We start from the raw sequence: 23147 nt of genomic DNA, 5'->3' as shown, positions 1-23147 counted from the left end.
ACCTTCGCAGGACGCGTCTCCAGGATGTGGAACTTGTTCACGGCCGCGGTGCCTCACGTCCAGGAGATGAACACTCACAGTGTCAAACTGATGGCACATAAGTGGAGACAGACACTGCCAACTCCTCTGACACTCTTTGTGACGTGACACTCAGTGTAGTGCAGTGCGTGAATAGTGCTAGTGAAGTGAAACGAATAGTGCTCCATTTACATGCTGACCATCTTGTATATTATCTATTTTTAAGTCTTGTAAATATTGTAGAGAAATAGATTGTAGTACCCTTAGAATAGGTAGCACACGACAGTGCGCCTTTGGGTACATGTTCCTTTGTATTAAGTTTTGTTTAAATAAAAAAAAAAAAAAAAAGAGAGAGAGAGAGAGAGAGAGAGAGAGAGAGAGAGAGAGAGAGAGAGAGAGAGAGAGAGAGAGAGAGAGAGAGAGAGAGAGAGAGAGAGAGAGAGAGAGAGAGAGAGAGAGAGAGAGAGAGATACAGAAAGACAGAGACAGAGACAAACAAACTGACAGACAGACAGAGAGACAGACAAGCAAATAGACAGACAAACAGAAATAGACAGACAGAAATGGACAGACAGACAGAGAGAGACAGACAGAAAGACAGATAGACAAACAGACACACAGACAGACAGAGGGCGAGGCTTCTCTCTACCAGATCAATACATTCAATCGGAACATAAGTCAATGATTCTATAAATACTCTGTTCCTCTTCATTTCTTCCTCCTTCCTTTATTAATCTTCTCTTTCCATGGTTCATTCATCCTCTCTGCTCTTTTCTCTTTTCTCTGTTCTATGTTCTTCTTCATTTATCTCTAATTTTCTTCCTTCCTTCATTTATTAATCTTCTCTTTCTAGTTATGTTCTCTTTTTTCTCTTTCCTTATCTCTCTCAATCCTTCCTCCTTTCTTTATTAGTCTTCTCTTTCCATGCTTCCTTTCTCCTCTGTGTTCTTTTCTCTTTTCTCTGTTCTTTTCCTCTTCCCTTATCCTTCATTTCTTCCTTCCTATCTTTATCAATCTTCTCTTTCCATGCTTCCTTTATCCTCGATGCACCTTAACTCTGTTCTCTCTTTCTCTTCTTCTGTTCCTTTTATTTCATTTTTGTTCCACCATCACCACCACGACGACGACCACCACCACCACCACCACCACCACCAGCATCACCACGACCACCACGACCAACTCAAAACATTCCAGGCCATTTTCTCGACAAACTTTAATTCCCTTTTACATTGTCCATTACCTGCGAAGAATAATAACAGGTGAAAGAGAAAGATGGAGAGAGAAAGAGAGAAAGAGAGAGAGAGAGAGAGAGAAGAAGAAAAAGAAAAAAAATATATATATATACATAGAAAAATACATTTCCTGGGACAATTATTTTAACAGACTCGAAAGGCGGAGGCGCAAAAATAGAATCACCTCCATCGAACTCAACTGAACCCGATTAATTATTGCGCAAGATCTTGAGTCCCTCCTCCGCCGCCCGCCACACGTAATTACCGAGTCGTGTCTGAACCAATACAGCATTGCAGCCGCCGGATCGTGGCCTGAGAGAGAGAGAGAGAGAGAGAGAGAGAGAGAGAGAGAGAGAGAGAGAGAGAGAGAGAGACAGACAGACTAACAGACAGGCAGGCAGATAGACAGACAGACAGACACAGACACAGACAGACAGACAGGCAGACACAGAGACAGAAACAGAGACAGATACAGAAACAGAAATAGAAACAGAGAGAGAGAGAGAGAGAGAGAGAGAGAGAGAGAGAGAGAGAGAGAGAGAGAGAGAGAGAGAGAGAGAGAGAGAGAGAGAGAGAGAGAGAGAGAGAGAGAGAGAGAGAGAGAGAGAGAGAGAGAGAGAGAGAGAGAGAGAGAGAGAGAAAAGATTGGTAGAAAAGACGACACCCCACACGCACACCCTAAGAAAACCTCACTAACCCCTGCCAAATCGTAAAGAGGAAGGAAAGAGGGGAAGGAAGAGAGAGAGAGAGATTAATAGAGAAGACAACCCACCCACACACCCCACCAAACCTCACTAACCCCTGCCAAGTCGTAAGAAGAGGGGGAGGTTAATAGAGATGGCAACCCCCTACACACACCCCCAGCAACTCTTCCCTGCCAAGTCGTGTGGTGGGAAGGAGAGGAAGACACCCATGCAAGACCCCGCCAAATCGTGTCGGGGCATCCCAGGTTATGTTCGACACTGCCCAGAGTCACGCTGAGGTGTAGGACGCGGCAGGACTCGGCAGGACGCGGCAGGATGGGCCCTTTTGAGTTCACGGTGCGGTCTTTTCTGAAGTGCAAAGTTACATGGTTTTCTTCGTCGTTTCCCTTCATCCGGTAAATGGAATTCGTGCCCGCCTTCTTCTCATTCCCTTCTTGTGCTTGTGTTCATCTTTTCTCTTCCTTACCTCAATTCATGTGTATCTTTCACTCTCTTCCTTCCTCTTTTCTCTTACTCCTCTTCCTCCTCCATCAAATTGAAACTCGTGTCTTCCTTCTTCTTCCCTCCTTGTCCTCCTTGTCCTCTTCAGTCTTCCTCTTACTAACCTGGATCCTGTATTACTCTCCCTCTCTCTCCTTTCTCAAGTCACCTACACAGCCCGCTTCTCTCCCAGTTAAATCCTGCTTCACTTACTCCTTCCCCCTCCCCCACTGATGCGTCCCTCCCTTCCTCCCTGCCTCAGCTCAGCCCCTCTGGCCGCCTTATCTCACCACCTCCATAAATTCACTGGTCAGAGTTCTTTATTGGGGTCTGCAGGGGTAACAGCCGCGTGATTGCAGACTCTCTTAATATGATTGGACGCTAAGTGCCAGCCTCCCTGACGAGGAACTCAGCTTACCCGGCATCAAAGTTCTCTCTAAACCTGTGCTTCTTCCTGATCAATGGAATCAAGTTTTATCAATTATATGAGATGCTGCATAACAGTTAAGGGAGTCTTGATGTGTATGTGTGTGTGTTTGTGTGTGTGTGTGTAAGGGGGGAGGAAAGCAGTGAGGAATTGTAATGGAAGAGGGATATGATAGACAACATTTTCCCTTCCCTCTCTGTCCTTGACGCTAATGATTTACTGCTGCTTATCACACCTCATGCTTTCCAACACCATTTTATTTTTCCCTCCAACTTCTGCTCCTCCTCCTTTCCTCCTCCTCTTTCGTCAGCACCGCATCTCCTACCTACCTCCTCTCCTCTCAAAACTTCACAGTGGAGAAACTTCTTTACCCTAACATTCCTTCACTTATTCTTTCTCTATCTCATTTTCTTTCATCCTACTCTGACAGACTCCACCTAAAACCACTGAGACGAAACACTACTGCCCTCTCGTGGCTGGCGACTGAACCTTCTTCCTCCACCAGGTAAGCAAAGGTGCATCATTACCCCCGTTCCTTGCCTTCTTACCCCAGCTCACCTGCCCTCCACACCCCTCACCTGCTGATTAACATTTAGCCTCATCCTTTGCAGTCATCACTTAGCATCCAGCCTGTATCTTTACCTACATAAGGGCGGTTCGATTCCATGTCTAAGCTTGAATCTCCTACCAGTCGTCCTGCCTCGCCTCTTGAATCCCACGGGCGGACAATAATGTACTCCCAAACACCGTAGTTGGGCCGGTAATAAAATCAAGTTGAATACAAAACAAGCGGCGCAGTGTCAGCTACTGTGCAAATAGGACTTGGAGGGGAGCCACTTTTTGCGAGGCGGGCCCAAGACACGGTAATTAGTGATCGTCCGTTGTACTGCCACGCTGCGTCTGCCTCTGCATGTTGATGGGGAGGAGTGGAGCAAAGGGGTGTGTTTATATAGAGAGCAGTTATCGACCCTTGTTTCCGCTACCTGTGTTGCGGGACGGCAGGTGTGTGTGTGTGTGTGTGTGTGTGTGTGTGTGTGTGTGTGTGTGTGTGTGTGTGTGTGTGTGTGTGTGTGTGTGTTTGTGTGTGTGTGTGTTGAATACTTGCAAACATTAATGCATAAATTAACGATAAACAAAGGCAGGCAGTCATGTAAATACACACACACACACACACACACACACACACACACACACACACACACACACACACACACACACAGGAGCTTGACAGAAAGACCCCGTTTGCTGATTTGAAGATTACGATAACTGCTGGAGGGAAAAGAGGAGGAGGAGGAGGAGGAGGAGGAGGAGGAGGAGGAAGAAGAAGAAGAAAAGGGATACTCGTTCTGTTCCCTGATATTAAGATTTCCTACGAAGAAGATGACTATGTTTATATATACACATCACCTCCTGTAGAAGGCACTGAAGAAGGAGGAGGAGGAGGAGGAGGAGGAGGAGGAGGAGGAGGAGGAGGAGTAAGTTCTATCTCCAACTGACTTGATTACTTTTTCTTTTTTTTTCTTCTTCCTCTTTATCATAATTTATTCTCTTTAATTATTTATAGTTTCAAGTTTCACGTGGCTTCCTGTTGTGTCTTTATCTCCCTCGCTTTGTTTAAAATGTGTATCCAATTACTCGTGCATTCATTATTTCTCTCTCTCTCTCTCTCTCTCTCTCTCTCTCTCTCTCTCTCTCTCTCTCTCTCTCTCTCTCTCAGTTCCTTTCCAGATTAATATTTTTAGGGAGAAGACAAATTAAGAAAGCATTTTATTGATTTTTCTTGTTTTTTTTTGTACTTAATCCTCTTCCATTTTTCAATAAAGACATTAAAAAACTGATCTCGTTAAAAAAGCAAAATAAAAAACTCGTTAATGAAAAAAATGAAGATAAAACTATAAAAAGAGACAGAGAGAGAGAGAGAGAGAGAGAGAGAGAGAGAGAGAGAGAGAGAGAGAGAGAGAGAGAGAGAGAGCTTAGTTCCCCCTTCACTCCCTCCTCCCTTTGTTTAATTAACCTTCCATGCATAAGCTCCTTTCCCTGTCAGAAGGAGGAAGAGGATGCGTTCCCCTCATCACACTCCCCTCTCCTTCTCTCCCCTCTCCCCCTCACCACACTCCCATCTATTTCCCCTCCCTCGCATCCCATTCCCACCTACTCCTCTCCCTCTCATCACACTCCCAACTACTCCCCTCTCTCTTCCCCTCATCATTCTCCCATCTACTCCCCTTCCTCTTCCCCTTCACCACACTCCTAACTACTCCCCCATTCCCCTCATCATACTCCCATCTATCCTTCCCTCTCCCTCTCATTACACTCCCATCAACTCATATCCCTCCTCCTTCTCCTCTCCCAATCCCAGCCTTCCCTCACAGTCTTATTGGCATCTTTTCCCCTCACTGTCACGCTGAAGAGTAGAGTAACTTTCCTATTTTCCCCTCTTTTTTCTTTTCTTTTCTATAGTTTTTGCTTTCTCCTTTACTGTATCTAATTTTACCCCTTCAGTTCTGGATCGTGTTTTTGTCGTGAATATTTTGGTGTGATTAGATGATTTTATTGACATTAGGAAAGGTCTATAGAGGTCGGAAGGTTAATAATGGCCAGAGTCTTCACTATTCTAATTCCCAACATAAATTTCTGAAGGTGTGTAAAATCGTCAAATAGTAAGCAAAGTGAATATGGAAACGCGTCATGGTCCTGAAGGGGTAGAGCATAGATATTAACGTAGAAAGTAGGAACAGTATTTTGCATAGAGCTTTTGAATATTTGTATAGTTTAGAAACGACAAAATGAACTTTATTATTTGACATACATTCCATTAGTGTGCATTTCATCCCTTCAATATTGGGAGGCATTTTTACCTTGAGTTTTTGGGTAAGATTAAGAGTCTATAGAGGTCAGAAGATTAATGGCCAGAGTCTTCACTATTTTAATACCGACATGATTTTCTGAAGCTGAGTGAAGTCACCACATAGTAAGCAGAATGAATATGAAAACATGTCCTAGCAATGAAGGGGTTAAAATATATTCTTAACCCCTTCAGCACTGGGACACATTTTTATCTTGAGATTTGTGTATGATTAGCTCATATTATTGACATTAGGAAGGGTCTATGGAGGTCAGAAGATTAATGGCCAGACTCTTCACTATTTCAATCCCCCACGTAAATTTCTGAAGCTGTGTAAGCAGAATGAATATGGAAACATGTCCTGGTGTACTGAAGGGGTTAAACAACATTCATAAGTACACATTTGAATAAAAAAACTATTTCTACAAAACTTTCAACGTAAAAAAAGAAAAAGAAAAAACGAAATACACCAGGAAGCAAAAGCGTTAAATCGTAAATCGTCACAGTTTCAGCGGTTCGGTGCTTCAGGTTCGGACTCACGAAGCTCCAAGCGAACCAGCAGAGCGAATAATACCGCCCGGATTGTAACTATTAAGACACGTTCCGCCGTTTTCTTTACCTCAGAGGCTGCTTTTTCTCTCCTATTTCTTGCTCCTGCTGTTCTAAGAGAGATCACCTTTTAAACCGAATAGCTGGGACCTCTTAGCAGAGACTTCCGGTGGTACAGGAGGAGGAAAGGAAGGGAAGGGAGAGGAGAGCATGTAGAGAAGAGGAAAGGTGGAGAAAAAAGGATGAGAAAAGGAAGGAGAGGGAATAGGGAGGATAGAGAAAGGAAAGGTTGAGAAAAGGAAAGGGAGAGAAAAGGAAAGGTAGGGAAAAGAAAGGTAGAGAAAAGAAAAGGTGGAGAAAAGGAAAGGTAGGAAAATAGGAAACGAATAGGGGGAGGAGAGAAGATAAAAGTAGAAAGAGAAAAACACAGAGAGAATATAGGAAAAATAGAAAAAATGAATAGGAATTGAAAGAAGATAAGAGAAGGGAGAGAGGAAAGTATGTGTAGAGAAAACGAAAAGTAGAAAAAGGAAAAAATATAGAGAAAAAAGATAAAAAAACAAAAGAAAGCAGATAGAGATAAAAATGAAAGGGAGAGAGAAAAGTAAACGAACAGGAATGAAAAGAGAAAAGTAGAGAAAAGCAGGTAGAGAGAAATGAAATAGAGAGAAAATGAAACGAATAATGAGGGAGAGGAGAAACAAAACAGATAGAAAGAGAAGCAGAAGAAGAAAAAAGAAAAATAGAGAAACCAATAAGGAAGGAAGGAAGATGCAAAGGAATGATTGATAGGAGTGAAATAAAGGGATAGGATAGGATAGAATAGGAAGGAAAGAAAATATTAGGAAAAAGAAATAGGGGAACGAAAAATGGATAAAAATAATATAAAAAAGAAGAGGAAAGAAGGAAAAGATGATAAAGGATGTGAGATTCTGTGACTTATTCTTGTCTGTTTGCGTGTGTGCGTGTGTGTGTGTGCGTGGATGTGTGCGTGTTTGTATGTTCGTGTATGCGTATGCGAGCGTGAATGACCTTGCATGTTGTGTGTGTGTGTGTGTGTGTGTGTGTGTGTGTGTGTGTGTGTGTGTGTGTGTGTGTGTGTGTGTGTGTGTGTTGACATGTGACCTGAACAAGATTATGATGAATAGAACCACATTTCATTCTCACCATCACCACCATCACCACCACCACCACCACCACCACCACCACCACCACCACCACCACAACCACCACCACCACCACCACCACCACCACCACCACCACCACCACCACCACCTATATTACCTCCTTAAACCACCATTAGAGAGAGAGAGAGAGAGAGAGAAATCAATGTTATTTCCGATGTGGCCTGACTGACCCTTCTCTCTCTCTCTCTCTCTCTCTCTCTCTCTCTCTCTCTCTCTCTCTCTCTCTCTCTCTCTCCAGATAAAATCACGTTAGGAATGATGAGGAGCTAAAGGTGATGGTGAGGCAGGAGTGAAGTGATGGTGACTTGATGTGGTGAAGTGATGGTGACTGAAGAGTGAAGTGATGATGAAGTGGTGATGAAGTGAGGAATGGCTGAGAAAAATGGTGAAGGCAACACAATAACAGAGAGAGAGAGAGAGAGAGAGAGAGTTGACAGGCCTGGCTAATTAGTGGAGGGCGACAGTAGCACCACCACCACCACCACCATCACCACCACCACTACCACTACCACTACCACCACCACCGCCACCGCCACCAGACCATCTCGCAGCTCCTTTGAAGTCTATAAATATGCAAAACACTGCCCCTAATGGCTGTCTGCCCTTATACAGCATTGCCAGACGCCGAGAACCCGCTGGAGGGACGGAGGATCTGGCTGGCGGAGGAGGAGGAGGAGGAGGAGGAGGAGGAGGAGGAGGAGGAGGAGGAGGTAAGCAGACAGGTGTGAAAGGACTCTGAAAAGATGGACAGATTGAAATTGGTAGATAAATGTGTGTGTATTTATTTTCTTTCTCATATTTTCTTCCTTCTTCTTCCTCCTCTTGTTCTTTTTCCCTCCTTTTCTTCCTCCTCCTTCTCTTCTTCTTTCTCTTCCTCCTATGCTGCTTTGAAGTGAACGAACCAAAACACGCAAATAGTCTTGAAATGATTAGTAAAAGCCTTAGCAATGAATGAATAACGGGAGAGATGAGTGGCTGTACCTTGACTCTTGGGTGAGAGAGAGAAGAGGCGTTGGTCTGTAAAGAAACTGGGACAACATGAGAACGAGGAAGAAGAAAAGAGTAAATTGAGAAGAAAAAACGAAAACAAAATGAAGAAAAATATGACAATTACTTCACACACACACACACACACACACACACACACACACACACACACACACACACACACACACACACAGGAGCGCCTCGTCGGGTCGCTGATGACGGAGGCGGCGCGACCCGTCCGCCCAGCCCTGCCCAAGACACGCTTTCCTGACACCAGTCCATTAATCACCTCAGCCTCCACCAGACCCACAACACCGTGCCCGCTGCCCCACGCTCCTGCCCGCCATGCTCACGCTCCTCCACACTCTTAAACGCTCCACACACACCTCACAGCCCCTTCCATAGCCCTTCCACGACTTTCAATACTGTTCCATGCCTCCACTTTCCAGTCATGCTTACTCTTCCACACTCAACTCCACACACATCTCACAGCCTCTTCCATAGCCCTTCCACATGGTTATCAATACTGTTTCATGCCTCCACATTCCAGTCATTCTTAATCTCTTCCACACTCCGCTCCATACACATATTATACCCTCTTCCACATAGCTCTTCCACATCAACACTATCTCGTCTCCACATTCAAGCTTGTCTACAAAACCACTTCATTCCACTAAACACTAAACACTTATTGCTACACCTCAATACCATTTCATTCCCTCACTGCTTCATTCTCTCTCTCATTTTTTTGCTTTCATTCCGTTCATACCATCACCATTTCATTCCTTCACTTTCTCATTCTCTCACTTTTTTGCCTTATACAGTTCACACCACCTCACTGTTTTTCTCTCTTACTTTCTGTCTTTATATCGTTCTAATCACCATTTTAATCCTTCACTGCTTCTGTCTCTCACTTTCTCTCTCCATACCGTTCAAATCATCACCATTTCATTCCTTCATCACTTTCTTCTTTTTTTTTTTTTTTTACTTTATACCGTCTCACTGCTTTACTCTCTTACTTCTTGTCTTCATACCGTTCTCATTAACATTTCATCCCCTCACTGCCTCATTCTCTCATTCTTTTTACTTCATACCGTTCACACCACCACTTATTTTATTCCCTCACTCTCTCGATCACTACTATTTCATTTCCTCACTGCCTCATTCTCTCCCTCTCCCTTCACATCACCATTCCTCGCTACCCACACTCCCCTCCGTCAGCATCCTTGAGTACCCGTCTGTGCACAGCGTCGCCACACATTCCGCGGTATCCTCAGCTCATCCCTTCGACACTTAGGCGGTGATGGATTGCCGGTTAAGAATATGCAAGGTAACCTGAGGGCACGTGTGGAAGGCGGCTGCTGGTCTTGAGCCGAGCTGATGGGAAAAGGGAAGGAGTTGGCCTGTCTCTGTCTCTCCCACGGTGGATTATGTGGAGACAGAGATGGACGGATACACGGATAGACAGTGGTAGATTAAATGGATACGAGGCAGGTAGATGGATAGACAGATTAGTGGATTACGTGAAAACTAGATGGATAGACAGAGTGAAAGGTTAAATGGATAGACAGATTGGTGGAATATGTGGAGACGCGATACAGAGATAGACAGATAAACAAATAGACAGATTGAGTATATTTACTGCTGTGGATTAGACAGACAGGATATTATAGGTTACATTGAGGCGATACAGAGATACAGATTGATAAACTAAGTGAAGACGAGACAGAAGAGAGAAGGATAGAAAAATAGACAAGAATCACACAAATAAATAAATAAAAAATAGATAAATAATATATATAAATAAATCAATTATATACGCCACGAGGCAATGATACAAAAAAGACAGACAAATACACAAATAGACAGACTGACAAGCGTTTACGTTACACAGGGACGCGACAAACAGCTAGACTGAAAACCAAAAGATGGACTAATAAATGAGCCAGTTTAAGTAGAGACAGAAAGAACATAAGACAGATAAAAGGACAGGAGAAGATATGAACTAGTAAAGTGACAGATAAACTTAACAAAACGACACACAAGTAGATAACCAGAAATAAAAACAAACTAAGCGATAGATGGAGAGATAGATAGACAGATAGAGAGATAGATAAAGCGGACACAGATGGGTACACAGATAGATAAACAGACAGATAAACAGACAGACACGCTCACCTCTGCTCCTCTCGTACTAAACTCTCAAGGCCGAGTAATTAACGAGAGAAAGAGAGAGAGAGAGAGAGAGAGAGAGAGAGAGAGAGAGAGAGAGAGAGAGAGAGAGAGAGAGAGAGAGAGACAGAGAGAGAGAGTTCAAAGACAGGATTTAATGATAATTCTTCCCATCCCTCTCGTTTTCATTCCCTCCTCCTCCTCCTTTTCATCCTCCTCCTCCTCCTCCTCCTCCTCCTCCTCCTCCTCCTCCTCCTCCTCCTCCTCCTCCTCCTCCTCCTCCTCCTCCTCCTCCAGTTCCTCATCCTCCAATCCCCCTATACCTTCCTCTGCCATACCTCCTCCTCCCTCTCCTCCTCCTCCTCCTCCTCCTCCTCCTCCCTTTCTGAGCCGCTGCAACAACGGACAAATTCCATTGCAATCATCTCAAAGCTCAATTATCTTAAACATCTACGGTCCAGCCTGTAATCAGTGGGAATACTCAACCCATCCTCCAAAACTGGCGAAGGTCAAACACACACTTAAATCAAATTAAACTTCTTCAAATACCCGAGCTAATTGCAATTGACTATCACTTACAAGGCATCGATCTCAAACCATCTCAGGAGAAAACTCAGGACTTGCTCTTCTAATGTCTTCAGTGTAGAGAGGCAGATTACCGCGCGGCTGTTTGGGCCCCGCGGAACACAGATTACCCCTAATTTATCCCCGGTGACCAATATAATTAAAAATACAAAGAGAGACGACCACGAGGAGGAGGAGGAGGAGTAACAGGACGAAGAGGAGGAGAAAGAGGAGGCACAACTGCATTTCCCACGGAGTAACAAGAATAAATGGCAGTACGTCTTATCTCCAGTGATCTTTCAGACTAGTAACCCATCCTGACTCCCTCCGTCCCTCTTATCCTGCCCTCCCTCCACCTTCCACCTCTCATCAACTACCCCTCCTCTCCCTTCCCCCCTCTCCGTCAGCTCCAACCATCCAGACCCGGCCCTTCAATTCCACCGGAGCTGAAAATACAGAGTGAGGTGAAGCAGGTAAGGTTGATACGCTAGTGTCCATTTGAGCTGATTCTAGAGGCAAACAGTGAAGGATTCTGACCTCAGGTACGCCACCAGGAATTAAAGGAAGAGGTCAGCTGTGGTGTGTGTGTGTGTGTGTGTGTGTGTGTGTGTGTGTGTGTGTGTGTAAAGTTTAGGTGTAATAGGCACGCGTCAAATACACACACACACACACACACACACACACACACACACACACACACACACACACACACACACACACACACACACACACACACACACACACACGAGAGAGAGAGAGAGAGAGAGAGAGAGAGAGAGAGAGAGAGAGAGAGAGAGAGAGAGAGAGAGAAAAAAGACTCAAACACCTACCAATGACACAGGTGACGTCCACTTCTCACCTGCCAGTGGGCAATAAAGTAAGCAGTGCAACTTCCCCGACAATCACCGCCGCTCAATCGCTCCTAACACGCGAATTAGCACTGATAATCATACAACTTGCTCCCCGTCGCCTGCAAACGAAGGAAGGGTCTAAACCACATAAACACTACACCGGAATGTTGCCACCGCTGCACACTGCTATTTATTTCGTTTTCTCTCACCATTGCCGCCACAGAGACACACCACCTCCGCTTCTCGCCAGATTAAACACATACAGTTTCAGCGAGTTTAAAGAGCTGTCAGGTGTCTTTGTAGGAATTACGTAGACAGTTACACGTAAGCTGAGGTAAACAGAGCTGAGAATATTGAGTAAGTTTTTTGCAGATGAGCAGAGCAAGTTAGTTTTATTAATAGAGTTCCAGTGTGTTTAAAGTTCTGTAAGGTGTTTCTTAGGGATTAGTTAGACAGATACAGGTAAGTTGAGGTAAACACAGGTGAGTGGATAGAGTTAATTTTTAGAGGTGAGTAGAGTATGCTAGTTTTTTTTTTTTTTAATGGAGTTTCAGTGAGTTTAAAGATCTATCAGGTGTTTTTAGACATAGTTAGGCAGATACAGGTAAGCTGAGATAAATACAGGTGAGTGAATAGACTTAAATTTTTTACAGATTAGTAGAGCAAGTTAGTTTTTTTTTAACAGAGGTCGAGCGAGTTTAAAGATCTGCCATGTGTTTTTAGGAATGACTTGTGTACATACAGGTAAATCAAGATAAGTACAGGTGAGAAGATTGAGTTAGTTTTTTACAGGTGAGTAGAATAGGCTAGTTTTCTAATACATACAGATCCAGTTTGTTTAAAGATCTGTCAGGTGTCGTGGCGGTTTAATTAGGCATATACAGGTACGCTGAGACTAATGCAGGTGAATAGATTAGGTTACAGGACTGTTTTTTTTTTTTTTTATCTATACAGCTCTAGTGAGTTAAAAAATTTGAAACATGTTTAAATGAATAGAAAAGTATCATTCTAACCCCTTGAGTACCATGACACGTTACCATATTCATTCTGCTTATTATTTCGTGGTTTTATACAGCTTCAGAAACTTATGTGAGGGATAAATGGCCACAGTCTTCACGATCTTAATCCTCTGAACTCCATAGACCCTTCCTAATGTCAATAAAATGGTCTTATCGTACACAAATCTCAAGGTGAAAAGTGTGTTTCAGTATTGAAGGAGATAAAAAAGATACAGGTGGATACAGGTAAACACAATAAATGCAGATACAGAGGTTGAGTTACAGATACAAAAGTTGAGTTGCAGATACAGAGGTTGAGATACAGATAAGCTCTCTTTCCTGTGACTTTGAAGATTTGGAAAGTGTGTTTGGGATTCGATTTCAGGTAATTACAGGTACATTTCGGATTACAGGTGTGTCCTAAGGTGCTGTGTTTTGAAGTTACAGAAAAAAAATAATAAAAGGTACGATTAAGTTCAGAGTGATAGTTAAGTTTAAAGGTATTTAGTTTTACGGTAAAGGTCATTTTTAAGGCAGGTAATATTTAGGACAGGTGAGCCTTAAGAACAAAAACGACAAGTAACTAACACGTCAAATAATAAAACAAATTGTGAGTTACCACCTTGATTTCTTCCTGTGTGTGTGTGTGTGTGTGTGTGTGTGTGTGTGTGTGTGTGTGTGTGTGTGTGTGTGTGTGTGTGTGTGTGTGTGTGTGTGTGTGTGTGTGTGTGTGTGTGTGTGTGTGTGTGTGTGTGTGTGTGTGTGTGTGTGTGTGTGTGTGTGTGTGTGTGTGTGTGTGTCCCCTTATTACAACGCGTCACGACACGACAGGTTATAAATTCACAACACTTTCAGGAGTTTGTCTTCTTCTTGCTGCCATTTCCATCAATATAAATAAGACAATACACTCCTCTTTTTTATGCTACTTCTCTCACCATTCCTCCTCCTCTTCTTCCTCCTCCTCCTCAACACCTAAAACTCCTCCTCTTCCTCTTCTCCAGTCTTCAAAATCCGCTGGTGTATCTTCTTCCTCCTCCTCAACACCTAAAACCTCTCCTCTTCCTCTTCTCCAGTCTCCAAAATCCGCTGGTGTATCTTTCTTTGTGTTCCCTTGTGTTCCTCCTTGCCCAGTCCAGCAATAAGGTTGTAAACATGTAAATATAAAACATCTGTGAATGATCTCCAAGAAAATTAAGACTTCAGCTGAGACGAGTTATCATCCTCCCCTCCTTCTTTTTCTCTCTCTCCTCTACCCCCTCCCAGTCTCTCTCTCTAGTGATACAGGGCTTTTTTTGTCCCTTTTTTTGGGGTCGTCTTATCTCAAACTCATTCAATGTCTAATTCACATGCAGATCCGTCCAAAGCAACTCACACACTGTCTGTTCAACTCATCCTTCTCTCTCCTACTCCTACCTTCCCTCCCTGGTACGCCCTCGAGCTTCCTGACCCTTCCTACCCTACCCACTAGCCCGTCTTACCCTCCCCGCAGCTCTCCCTCCCTCCCTCCAGCCTCGAGGCACGCGAGTTCCAAAAAAGGCAGACGGGATAAAGAGGTTTGGTAAGGTCTTAGGAATATCGTTTAGGCGGCAGTGCGGTGGCGTTGTGAGTGTGTTGTCCGCCCCTTCATCTCCCGGACCACGCTCTCATGACACGCCTCCATCAATCACACACACACACACACACACACACACACACACACACACAGCTGGACCACTCTCACTTCTTAATTTCTCGATTTCTTCACGCAAAATATAAAACTCATTAGCATTACGAAGATTACAAAGAATAGCACAATGGAAGGGAAGGAGAGAGAGATAAGGAAGATGGGAGGAATGGAATAAAGGAAGATAGGGAGAAAGAAGATAAAGGAGTGAAAATGGAAAAGGAAGGAGAGAAAGACAGAAAAAGAGAGAAAAGGGGTAGTGAGTAAGGAGAGAGGAAGGAAGAGAGAGAGAGATAAAGGAAGACAGAAAGAAGTGAAAGGGATAAGAAGAAAAAGAAGAAAAGAAATATAGAAAAGGAAAGAGAGAAGTAAAATAAGGGAAGAAGAAGGAGAGAAATAAATGAACACAAGAAGGAAGAAGATAAAGAAAACGAGACGGCAAAGGAAGAGAAAGACAGAATAAAGAAAAGGAGCGAAGGAGCAATGAGAGAGAGAGAGAGAGAGAGAGAGAGAGAGAGAGAGAGAGAGAGAGAGAGAGAGAGAGAGAGAGAGAGAGAGAGAGAGAGAGAGAGAGAGAGAGAGAGAGAGAGAGAGAGGGAAGTAGGATAGGTAATTTTTGCAGATGTCAAGTATGTGAATTGGTAATGTGTGAGGAGCGAGCGAGGCGGCGTGGGGAGGAAGGGTGATGAGGAAGATGAATGAGGGAGGAGAGAGAGAGAGAGAGAGAGAGAGAGAGAGAGAGAGAGAGAGAGAGAGAGAGAGAGAGAGAGAGAGAGAGAGAGAGAGAGAGAGAGAGAGAGAGAGAGAGAGAGAGAGAGAGAGAGAGAACAGATGGGGGATGATGATAATGATGTAAGAGAGATAAGGGAAGGAATAGGGAGAGAATGAAGAAGAGAGGTTTTGTAACGCTATACATGAAAGAGGAATTAAGGAAAATAAAAAAAAGTAAAAAAAAATGTAAGCAAACAAATCATACGAAAAAAATGAAATAAGTAAAAATAATAAAATGAAATCAAATGAAATAGAACAAAAGGAGAAATTAATGAAAGAGGCAAAATGTAAAAAAAAATAAATAAAATAAAAAATACAATAATAAACACCAATAAAAACCAAAACACAAAAAAAATATAAAGAAGAAAACAAAAATAGAAACAAATAAAACAATAGAAAAAAACAATTAAAAACACAAAAAGTCACATAAAACAAAACAAAACAAAAAAAAACACCAAATCACACAAAAACACGCAAAACCTCCCCAAAAAAAAAAATCTCAAAACCGCGAGAAAACCTTTACAACGGAGCCTCGAACCTTTACAACTGAGCTTCGAACCCACGAGTTGGAATGGCGGGCGTTTTCAGGTTCGTGATGGGCAGGACGAGCGGCGCTAAATGTGTAAAGGTTGCGAGCGAGTCCTGCCTGCATTATCAGGGGCGCGATCTGAGGCGGCGATCAAAATTACTCCTCCAGTGAAGGTAAACTCAAATAAACACTAAGTAAACTCTTTGCCAGCCCGTCACGACTCCAGGAACCTTCTCTATACATATAAAAGTCAGTCTGCCTCCCTCCCTCTCTCTCTCTCTCTCTCTCTCTCTCTCTCTCTCTCTCTCTCTCTCTCTCTCTCTCTCTCTCTGAAACACTTCTTCACCGTATCTTTATTATTTTCAGAAGGCTCTAGTTTAAGTTACGCTGATTTCCAAAGGTGTTTTTACGGTTCTAGTGGAAGATTGACAAGGTTTCTAGATTTCCAACAGGAGAAACACTCTTGAGAACTCGGCTGGTGATTTCTATGGCCTCTGAAAACAATCGTGGTGAAGTTACAAGAGTGCTTTCATGGTTCTAGTGCTAGATTAAGGAGATTTCTACATTGCCAATAGAAAATAATCTGGCTGGTGAAATATATGATCTTTGAAAACAGTTGCATTGAAGTTCGTGCTTTTAAGGAAGGTTTTACGTGTCTAGTGCTAGATTAATAAGATTTCAAAATTATCTACAGAAAAAAACACTCTTGAAAACCTGGGTAATGATCTGTAGAGACTGAAAACTGTCGCACTGAAGTTACAAGTGTTTTTAAAGGTGTATTTACGATTCCACTGCCAGATGAATAAGATTTCTAAATTATCCATAGAAGTAACAGACAACCCGGCTAATGATCTGTAGAGACTGAAAACTATAGCATTTAAGTAACAAGTGTTTTTAAGGGTGTTTTCACGATTCTAGTGCCAGATGAACAAGATTTCTAAATTATCCACAGAAAAAAAAACTTGTGAACCCGGCCAGTGATCAGTAAAGCCTCTAAAAACAGTCCCATTGAAGTTATAAATGTTTTTAAGGTTGTTTTTATGATCCTACTGCCAGATGAACAAGATTTCTAACTTATCCATAGAAACAACACTCTTGAGAACCCAACTAGTGATCAGTAAAGCCTTTAAAAACAGTCGTAATGAGAGAGCAAAGCGTCAAGATAAACAGTCACGAAGTAATTCACGAAGAAGCAAACAAGAATCTTCACTTCACCATTGAGGAAAACATTGCTGCGAGGAAGAAGAGGCGGAGGCGGAGGCGGAGGCAGCAGAAGAGGAGGAGGAGGAGGAGGAGGAGGAGGAGGAGGAGGAGGAGGGCTTGTGGGCAACTCCAGCTCTATACTTTAGGGTTCCTCTTCCCCAAATTCTTATGATTGATGTTCACCTTTCTTCTTCAGGCGAGGATTTTAATGTTTCCACGTCTGCCGGGAGGAGGAGGAGGAGGAGGAGGAGGAGGAGAGGAGAAGGAGAACAACGAGGAGGAGGAGGAGGAGAAGGAGGAGAGAGAGAAACGAGGAAATCTTTGGGAGGGAAAATGAGAAGGAAGAATAGAGAGAGAGAGAGAGAGAGAGAGAGAGAGAGAGAGAGAGAGAGAGAGAGAGAGATTCTTTTACCTTCCCTGCCCTTTATCATTCTCTCTCTCTCTCTCTCTCTCTCTCTCTCTCTCTCTCTGCTTTATGGGAATTGGTGGAACGAGAAAAGAAAACTCAAAGAAACGAAATGGAATGGAATAATTTCAAGCGTGGAGAAACCGATGATTTATTATGAATGAAATGAAAAGAGAAAAGAGACGAAAAAATAAGAGACATCAAAGAAACGACTGAGAAAGGAAAAGGTCGGCTGGAAATCAAATCTAAATAACTTAATAATCAAACAAATGAGAAACGAAAAGAAAAAAAAATAAGGAGAGAAAGAAAAAAAAAGAGAAACAGACAATGAAAAGGAGATGAGGGAAGCAGAACACACACACACACACACACACACACACACACACACACACACACACACACACACACACACACACACACACATAGAGAAAGAAGAAAGAGGAGAGGAGAGATAAATTAGAAGGAAAGGAGAAAATAAAAAAGAGCGTATAAAGAGAAAGGAGAAAAAGAGAAAGATAAGAAGAGAAAGAGAGAAGATAGGAAGAAAATAAGAGAAGGAAATATGAAAAGGAAGAAAAAAGGAAGGAAAAGAGAGAGAATAAGAGAGAAAAGGGAATAAAAGAAGGAAGAGGAAGAGAAGATAGGGAGGAAAAAACCAAGAGAGAGAGAGAGAGAGAGAGAGCCTGCCTCACTGGAATACCCATTAAAAATTCATTGGTAATTACACTGCCCAATTTTCCCTGTGAATCCAACTTACTCCCTTATTGTTGGCGCTGAAAGGGGGGGGGCGTGGCGCGGAGGAGGAGGAGGAGGAGGAGGAGGAGGAGGAGGAGGAGGAGGAGGAGGAAAGAACACACGGCTGCAGATTTGTTGGTCCTTATTATGTTGGCTGTAGGGATTATACTGAGAGAGTTAGGATAGCATGACATAAAGAGGAGGAGGAGGAGGAGGAGGAGGAGGAGGAAGGAGGAGGAGGATGTGAAAGAGTCATAAATATAAAGTAAGAAAAAATAAAGCTGCAGTAGTATAATGCGAGGAGGAGGAGGAGGAGGAGGAGGAGGAGGAGGAGGAGGAGGAGGAGGAAGAACACCAATAAAGAGAAGAAGAAGCCACAAACAAGGAAGGAAAAAGCCACACTAACATATTGCACAACGTAAGTCTTTTTTTTTTCTCTTTCAGGTATTATAAGTTGCATGACCTTGACTCTCTCTCTCTCTCTCTCTCTCTCTCTCTCTCTCTCTCTCTCTCTCTCTCTCTCTCTCTGTTATTACTAAGCCATTCTCTCACATACTTTTCTTGATTTTCTTTTCTTTTTTTTTTTGCAAGTTTATCAAATTCCTTTCATCTGTTTTTATTATTAATCCTGAGAGTTAAGAGATCAACCTAACCTAACCTAACCTAACCCAACCTAATCTAACTTAACCTAACCTAACCAAACCTAACCTAACCTAACCTAACCAAACCTAACCCAAACCTAACCAAACTTAACCTAACCTAACCCAACCTAACCTAATCCAACTCAACCTAAACTAACCTAACCTAACCTTGATTTCTTTCACTTTGATTTCCGTAAGCAAAAAAGAAAAGAAAAGAAAAAAAAAAACATAGAAAATAAAATAAAAACAGATAAAACAAAGAGAAGTGAAATTCAGGTTAAATTTGGACTATAAAGAAATGAGAAATGAAAAGGAGGAGGTGAATGAGGCAAGATTGAGTGATTTTTCAGTGTTCCCTCAGTGTTCCTTCCTTTCCTTCCCCTCGCCCTCCCTCCGTTCCGCCCGTGTAAGTGGAACAAGGGTGGTGTCTGAATCTGTGAGTAGCTTAATCATGGGAGAGAGAGAGAGAGAGAGAGAGAGAGAGAGAGAGAGAGAGAGAGAGAGAGAGAGAGAGAGAGAGAGAGAGAGAGAGAGAGAGAGAGAGAGAGAGAGAGAGAGAGAGAGAGAGAGAGAGAGAGAGAGAGAGAGAGAATCTTTTTATCACTTTTCTTAACTTCTTAGTAAAAAATCATGAGGCTTTTCCAGTAAAATAGTCTCTAAACTACTGAACTTGAAAATGTGAACAGTAGAAGAAGAAAAGTAATGGTTTAAAATGTTCATATCAATCAATAAACTGTATTTTTTCCTTTATATTTGTTTATGTTTATGCGTGAAATCGTTTAAAAGTTGAATATCATAACACACACACACACACACACACACACACACACACACACACACACACACACACACACACACACACACGAGACACACAAACACACCTCCTTTAAACATAAAACTTACCATTACAAAATAAAAAATAAAAATGCAATAAAAAATGAATAAATCCTTTTTAAGACTGAGAACTCCAATGAAACGTGTACCTACCATGCACTTAATTACTCCCAGGTGTGTGTGTGTCTTCCACCTCAGCTCACCTGGCGTCCATTACCTTGTGTTAATAGTGAGAGATGTGACGTTATCCATCACGAATACAACTGTGAATTAGTTAAACACGTTACAGAGGCGGAAGACAAATGCGAAAGGCAGTTATTACGATACCAGACAGAGGAATTGATAGATGGACCAGGAGGCTGAAGGAGGGAAGGTAAATAACACAGACAAACCGGTTAGGATGGACTGATAAAGGGAGAGCCGTGAGGGAGAGAAGAACGAACACCTGCGGAGAGAGGAACAAGGGAAGAACATATGAAAATAAGGACATGGAGAGAGAGAGAGAAAGAGAATGCTGGGAGAAAGAGAAAGAGAGAGAGATGGAGGAACGGATAGAGAGAAGACATGTCCTGGAGGAAAGGAGAAAAGAAAGGACATGTATGAGAGAGATGAAGGGAAGGATAAGGTGAAGGGAGGAATGAAGGAGAGAAGGAGGGAGGGAGGGATGGAGAGGAGAGAAGCAGGCAGGGGAAAAGGAGGAGGAGGAGGAGGAGGGAGAGGTGAAAATATTATCGCAGCATCGTTCTCCCAGACACGTACACTCACACCTGCACGGCTCGGTTAATTAACAGGTGAGTCATCTCTCTCTCACCTCTCAGCGGGGCGTAAATCAAGGAGGTAATGCGCTAAATTGAGGACGCATATGTTACAAAAAAGCAAATAGCGCGATAATGTTAAGTAATGTTTCCGTTTAAACGCTCAGGAGGGAAGATATGCACCATCCAAACACACCTCTCTCTCTCTCTCTCTCTCTCTCTCTCTCTCTCTCTCTCTCTCTCTCTCTCTCTCTCTCTCTCTCTCTCTCTCTCCTTCCCAAAAATGGTACAAGCTAATTTCTTTTCCGAGTCAAACAAACACTTTTCTCCTTGTCCTTCTCTCCTCCTCCTCCTCCTCCTCCTCCTCCTCCTCCTCCCCCAAGCACAGTGGCCGCGTCCTGACACTCACCTCACGACACACAATCACAAATGGAGGGGTTGGGTTCCCGCCTCTCTTCCTCCCCCCACCCACCACCACCACCACCACCACCACCAGCGCCGCCGTCAGGGAGGAGTAATGGTGCAGTAAAGACCACTAACAATTAGCTTCATATCCGCACCCACGTTTTCTCGACAGTCACACCAGTAATTTTGTTTTTCACTGTTGATTTTTCCACTGCCATGCGGCCCCTCGGGTTTTGCGGGGCGACTTGAACGGTTCGACTCAAGGTTTCGTTCGTTTGGTTCAGTTGGTTCACTCGCTGCTTCGTTGGTTCGTGGGTTCGTGGGTTCGTGGGTTCGTGGGTTCGTGGGTTTGTGGGTTCGTGGGTTCATGGGTTCGTGGGTTTGTGGATTTGTGGGTTTGTGGGTTCGTGGGTTCGTGGGTTTGTGGGTTTGTGGGTTCGTGGGTTCGTGGATTCGTGGGTTCGTGGGTTCGTGGGTTTGTGGGTTCGTGGGTTCGTGGGTTCGTGGGTTCGTGGGTTCGTGGGTTCGTGGGTTCGTGGGTTTGTGGGTTCGTGGGTTTGTGGGTTCGTGGGTTCGTGGGTTTGTTGGTTCGTGGGTTTGTTGTTTTGTGGGTTCGTGGGTTTGTGGGTTCGTGGGTTCGTGGATTCGTGGGCTTTTTTCTCAATGTATTTTTTTCTTTCTTTTTTGTTCTGTCTTCTTTTTTCTTATTTTCTTTTCTTCATTCGTTTCTCTTTCTATGTTTCTTTTTTATATATTTTTCTTGTTCTGTGTTCTTTTTTTCCTCTTTCGTTTTGTTCGTCCGTTTCTCTTGGTGTCTGTTTTTCTCTTTTTTTCCTGTTCTTTGTCTTCCTTTGATTAGTTTGTAGTGTGTCTTCTCTCTTTCTTCCTTTTTGTTTCCTTTCCTTTTGTTCCCTCACTGTTCCTTTTTCCCCTCCTTTAGTAGTTTCCTATGATTAAAAAAAAGTTGTCTTCCTTTTTTTTCTGTTCTGTTTTTCTTTCATTAGTTTATAGTTTGTTTTTCCTTCATCTTCCTTTTCCCTTTTCTTCTCTTTGTTTCCTCACTTTATTTTCTTCTTTTCTAGTGTCCTACGATTAAAAAAACTGTCATCTTTCTTTAATTTCTTCCTTTTCTTTCTCCTTTATATCTCCATTTACTGTGTTTTTGTCTCAGCTTATCCTTTTGTCTTTAGAAAGCTGCTGTCTCTTTTTTTTTTTTTTTTTTACTTTTTCATCATTAATTATTTCTTCATGTTCCTGTCCCTCGTTTTGCCCTTCAGTATTTAGGAATTTTGTCTCTTTATCCTTTTCTTCTCTCTCTCCTCTCTCTTTCCTTACCACTCACTCTCTCGTCTCTGTCACTTTCCTTCATTACATTAACCAAGGATCTGTTTCTCTCTCCTTTCCTTATTTGCAGTGTGTCTCTCTGTGTCTCTCAATCTGTCTCACTCTCTCTCTCTCTCTTACCTATTCCTCATACTATTTGTCTGCAGAAGGCGCTGACGGAGGAGGATGTGGACAGATGTGCATTAGGTCTTTATCACCGCATCTTTATTACCTTCAGATTTTTTTGTTATCGTGTTTGCGTGTGGTTAGTGGAGGGAGAGAGGCGACTGAGAGACAGACGGACAGACGGACAGACAGGTGGACAGGACGAAGCAATAAACAATGAATAGTTAAAATGTTTCGTAGTTTTTTTTCTCTCTCTCTCTCTCTCTCTCTCTCTCTCTCTCTCTCTCTCTCTCTCTCTCTTTTTCTTCGGATATGTATGTTATTTTCTGGTGTGTCGTTAACTGAAGGCCCTTTGAGGCTTAACGAGGAAGGTTTGTGTGCTAAAAAGACGTGTTATGATCTACCTCTCCCTCTCCTTCTCCCTCTCCCTCTCTCTCCCTCTCTCTCTTTGCCTCTCTCCCTCGATCAGCACACAACAAGCACAGCAGCGCCATGGAATCCCGCACAGGTGGCGACAAAAACCAGGAAAAGGACGCACAAATACCAACATTTCACGAGCACATTCTGAAACAGCCCCGCACCTTCACTACGTCCCAGAGGTTCTACGCAGGTGAGAATAGGTTTTTAAGGCCCTTTTTACTATTAAAGAGACAGATTACCACGATTTCTATAGTATGAACATGGTAAAACACTAGAAAACCCAGCTAAGCATCTCTGTAGCCTTGGAAAACAGTGGTAAGAC

The 23147-nt window shown here is 43.0% G+C and overlaps 1 protein-coding gene across 1 annotated transcript in view; it reads right to left on the bottom strand.

The window, feature by feature from the left end:
- The window catches only part of LOC123508202 (nuclear receptor coactivator 1-like), a 268334-nt gene extending 247160 nt beyond the window's left edge, over positions 1 to 21174 (bottom strand). The window contains exons 1-2 of the mRNA XM_045261734.1: positions 21116 to 21174; positions 9664 to 9806 (exon numbers count right to left, since the gene is read on the bottom strand). Of these exons, the coding sequence (XP_045117669.1) occupies positions 9664 to 9806; positions 21116 to 21174 (202 nt within the window). The remainder of the gene's footprint in view (positions 1 to 9663; positions 9807 to 21115) is intronic.
- Between the last annotated feature and the right edge of the window lie 1973 nt (positions 21175 to 23147).

This window comes from Portunus trituberculatus, chromosome 24 (genome assembly GCF_017591435.1).
Source record: "Portunus trituberculatus isolate SZX2019 chromosome 24, ASM1759143v1, whole genome shotgun sequence".
In the NCBI taxonomy this organism is placed as follows: Eukaryota; Metazoa; Arthropoda; class Malacostraca; order Decapoda; family Portunidae; genus Portunus; species Portunus trituberculatus.
The sequence above is the reverse complement of the archived record's forward strand: the minus strand, read 5'-3'. Positions and strand labels throughout refer to the sequence as shown.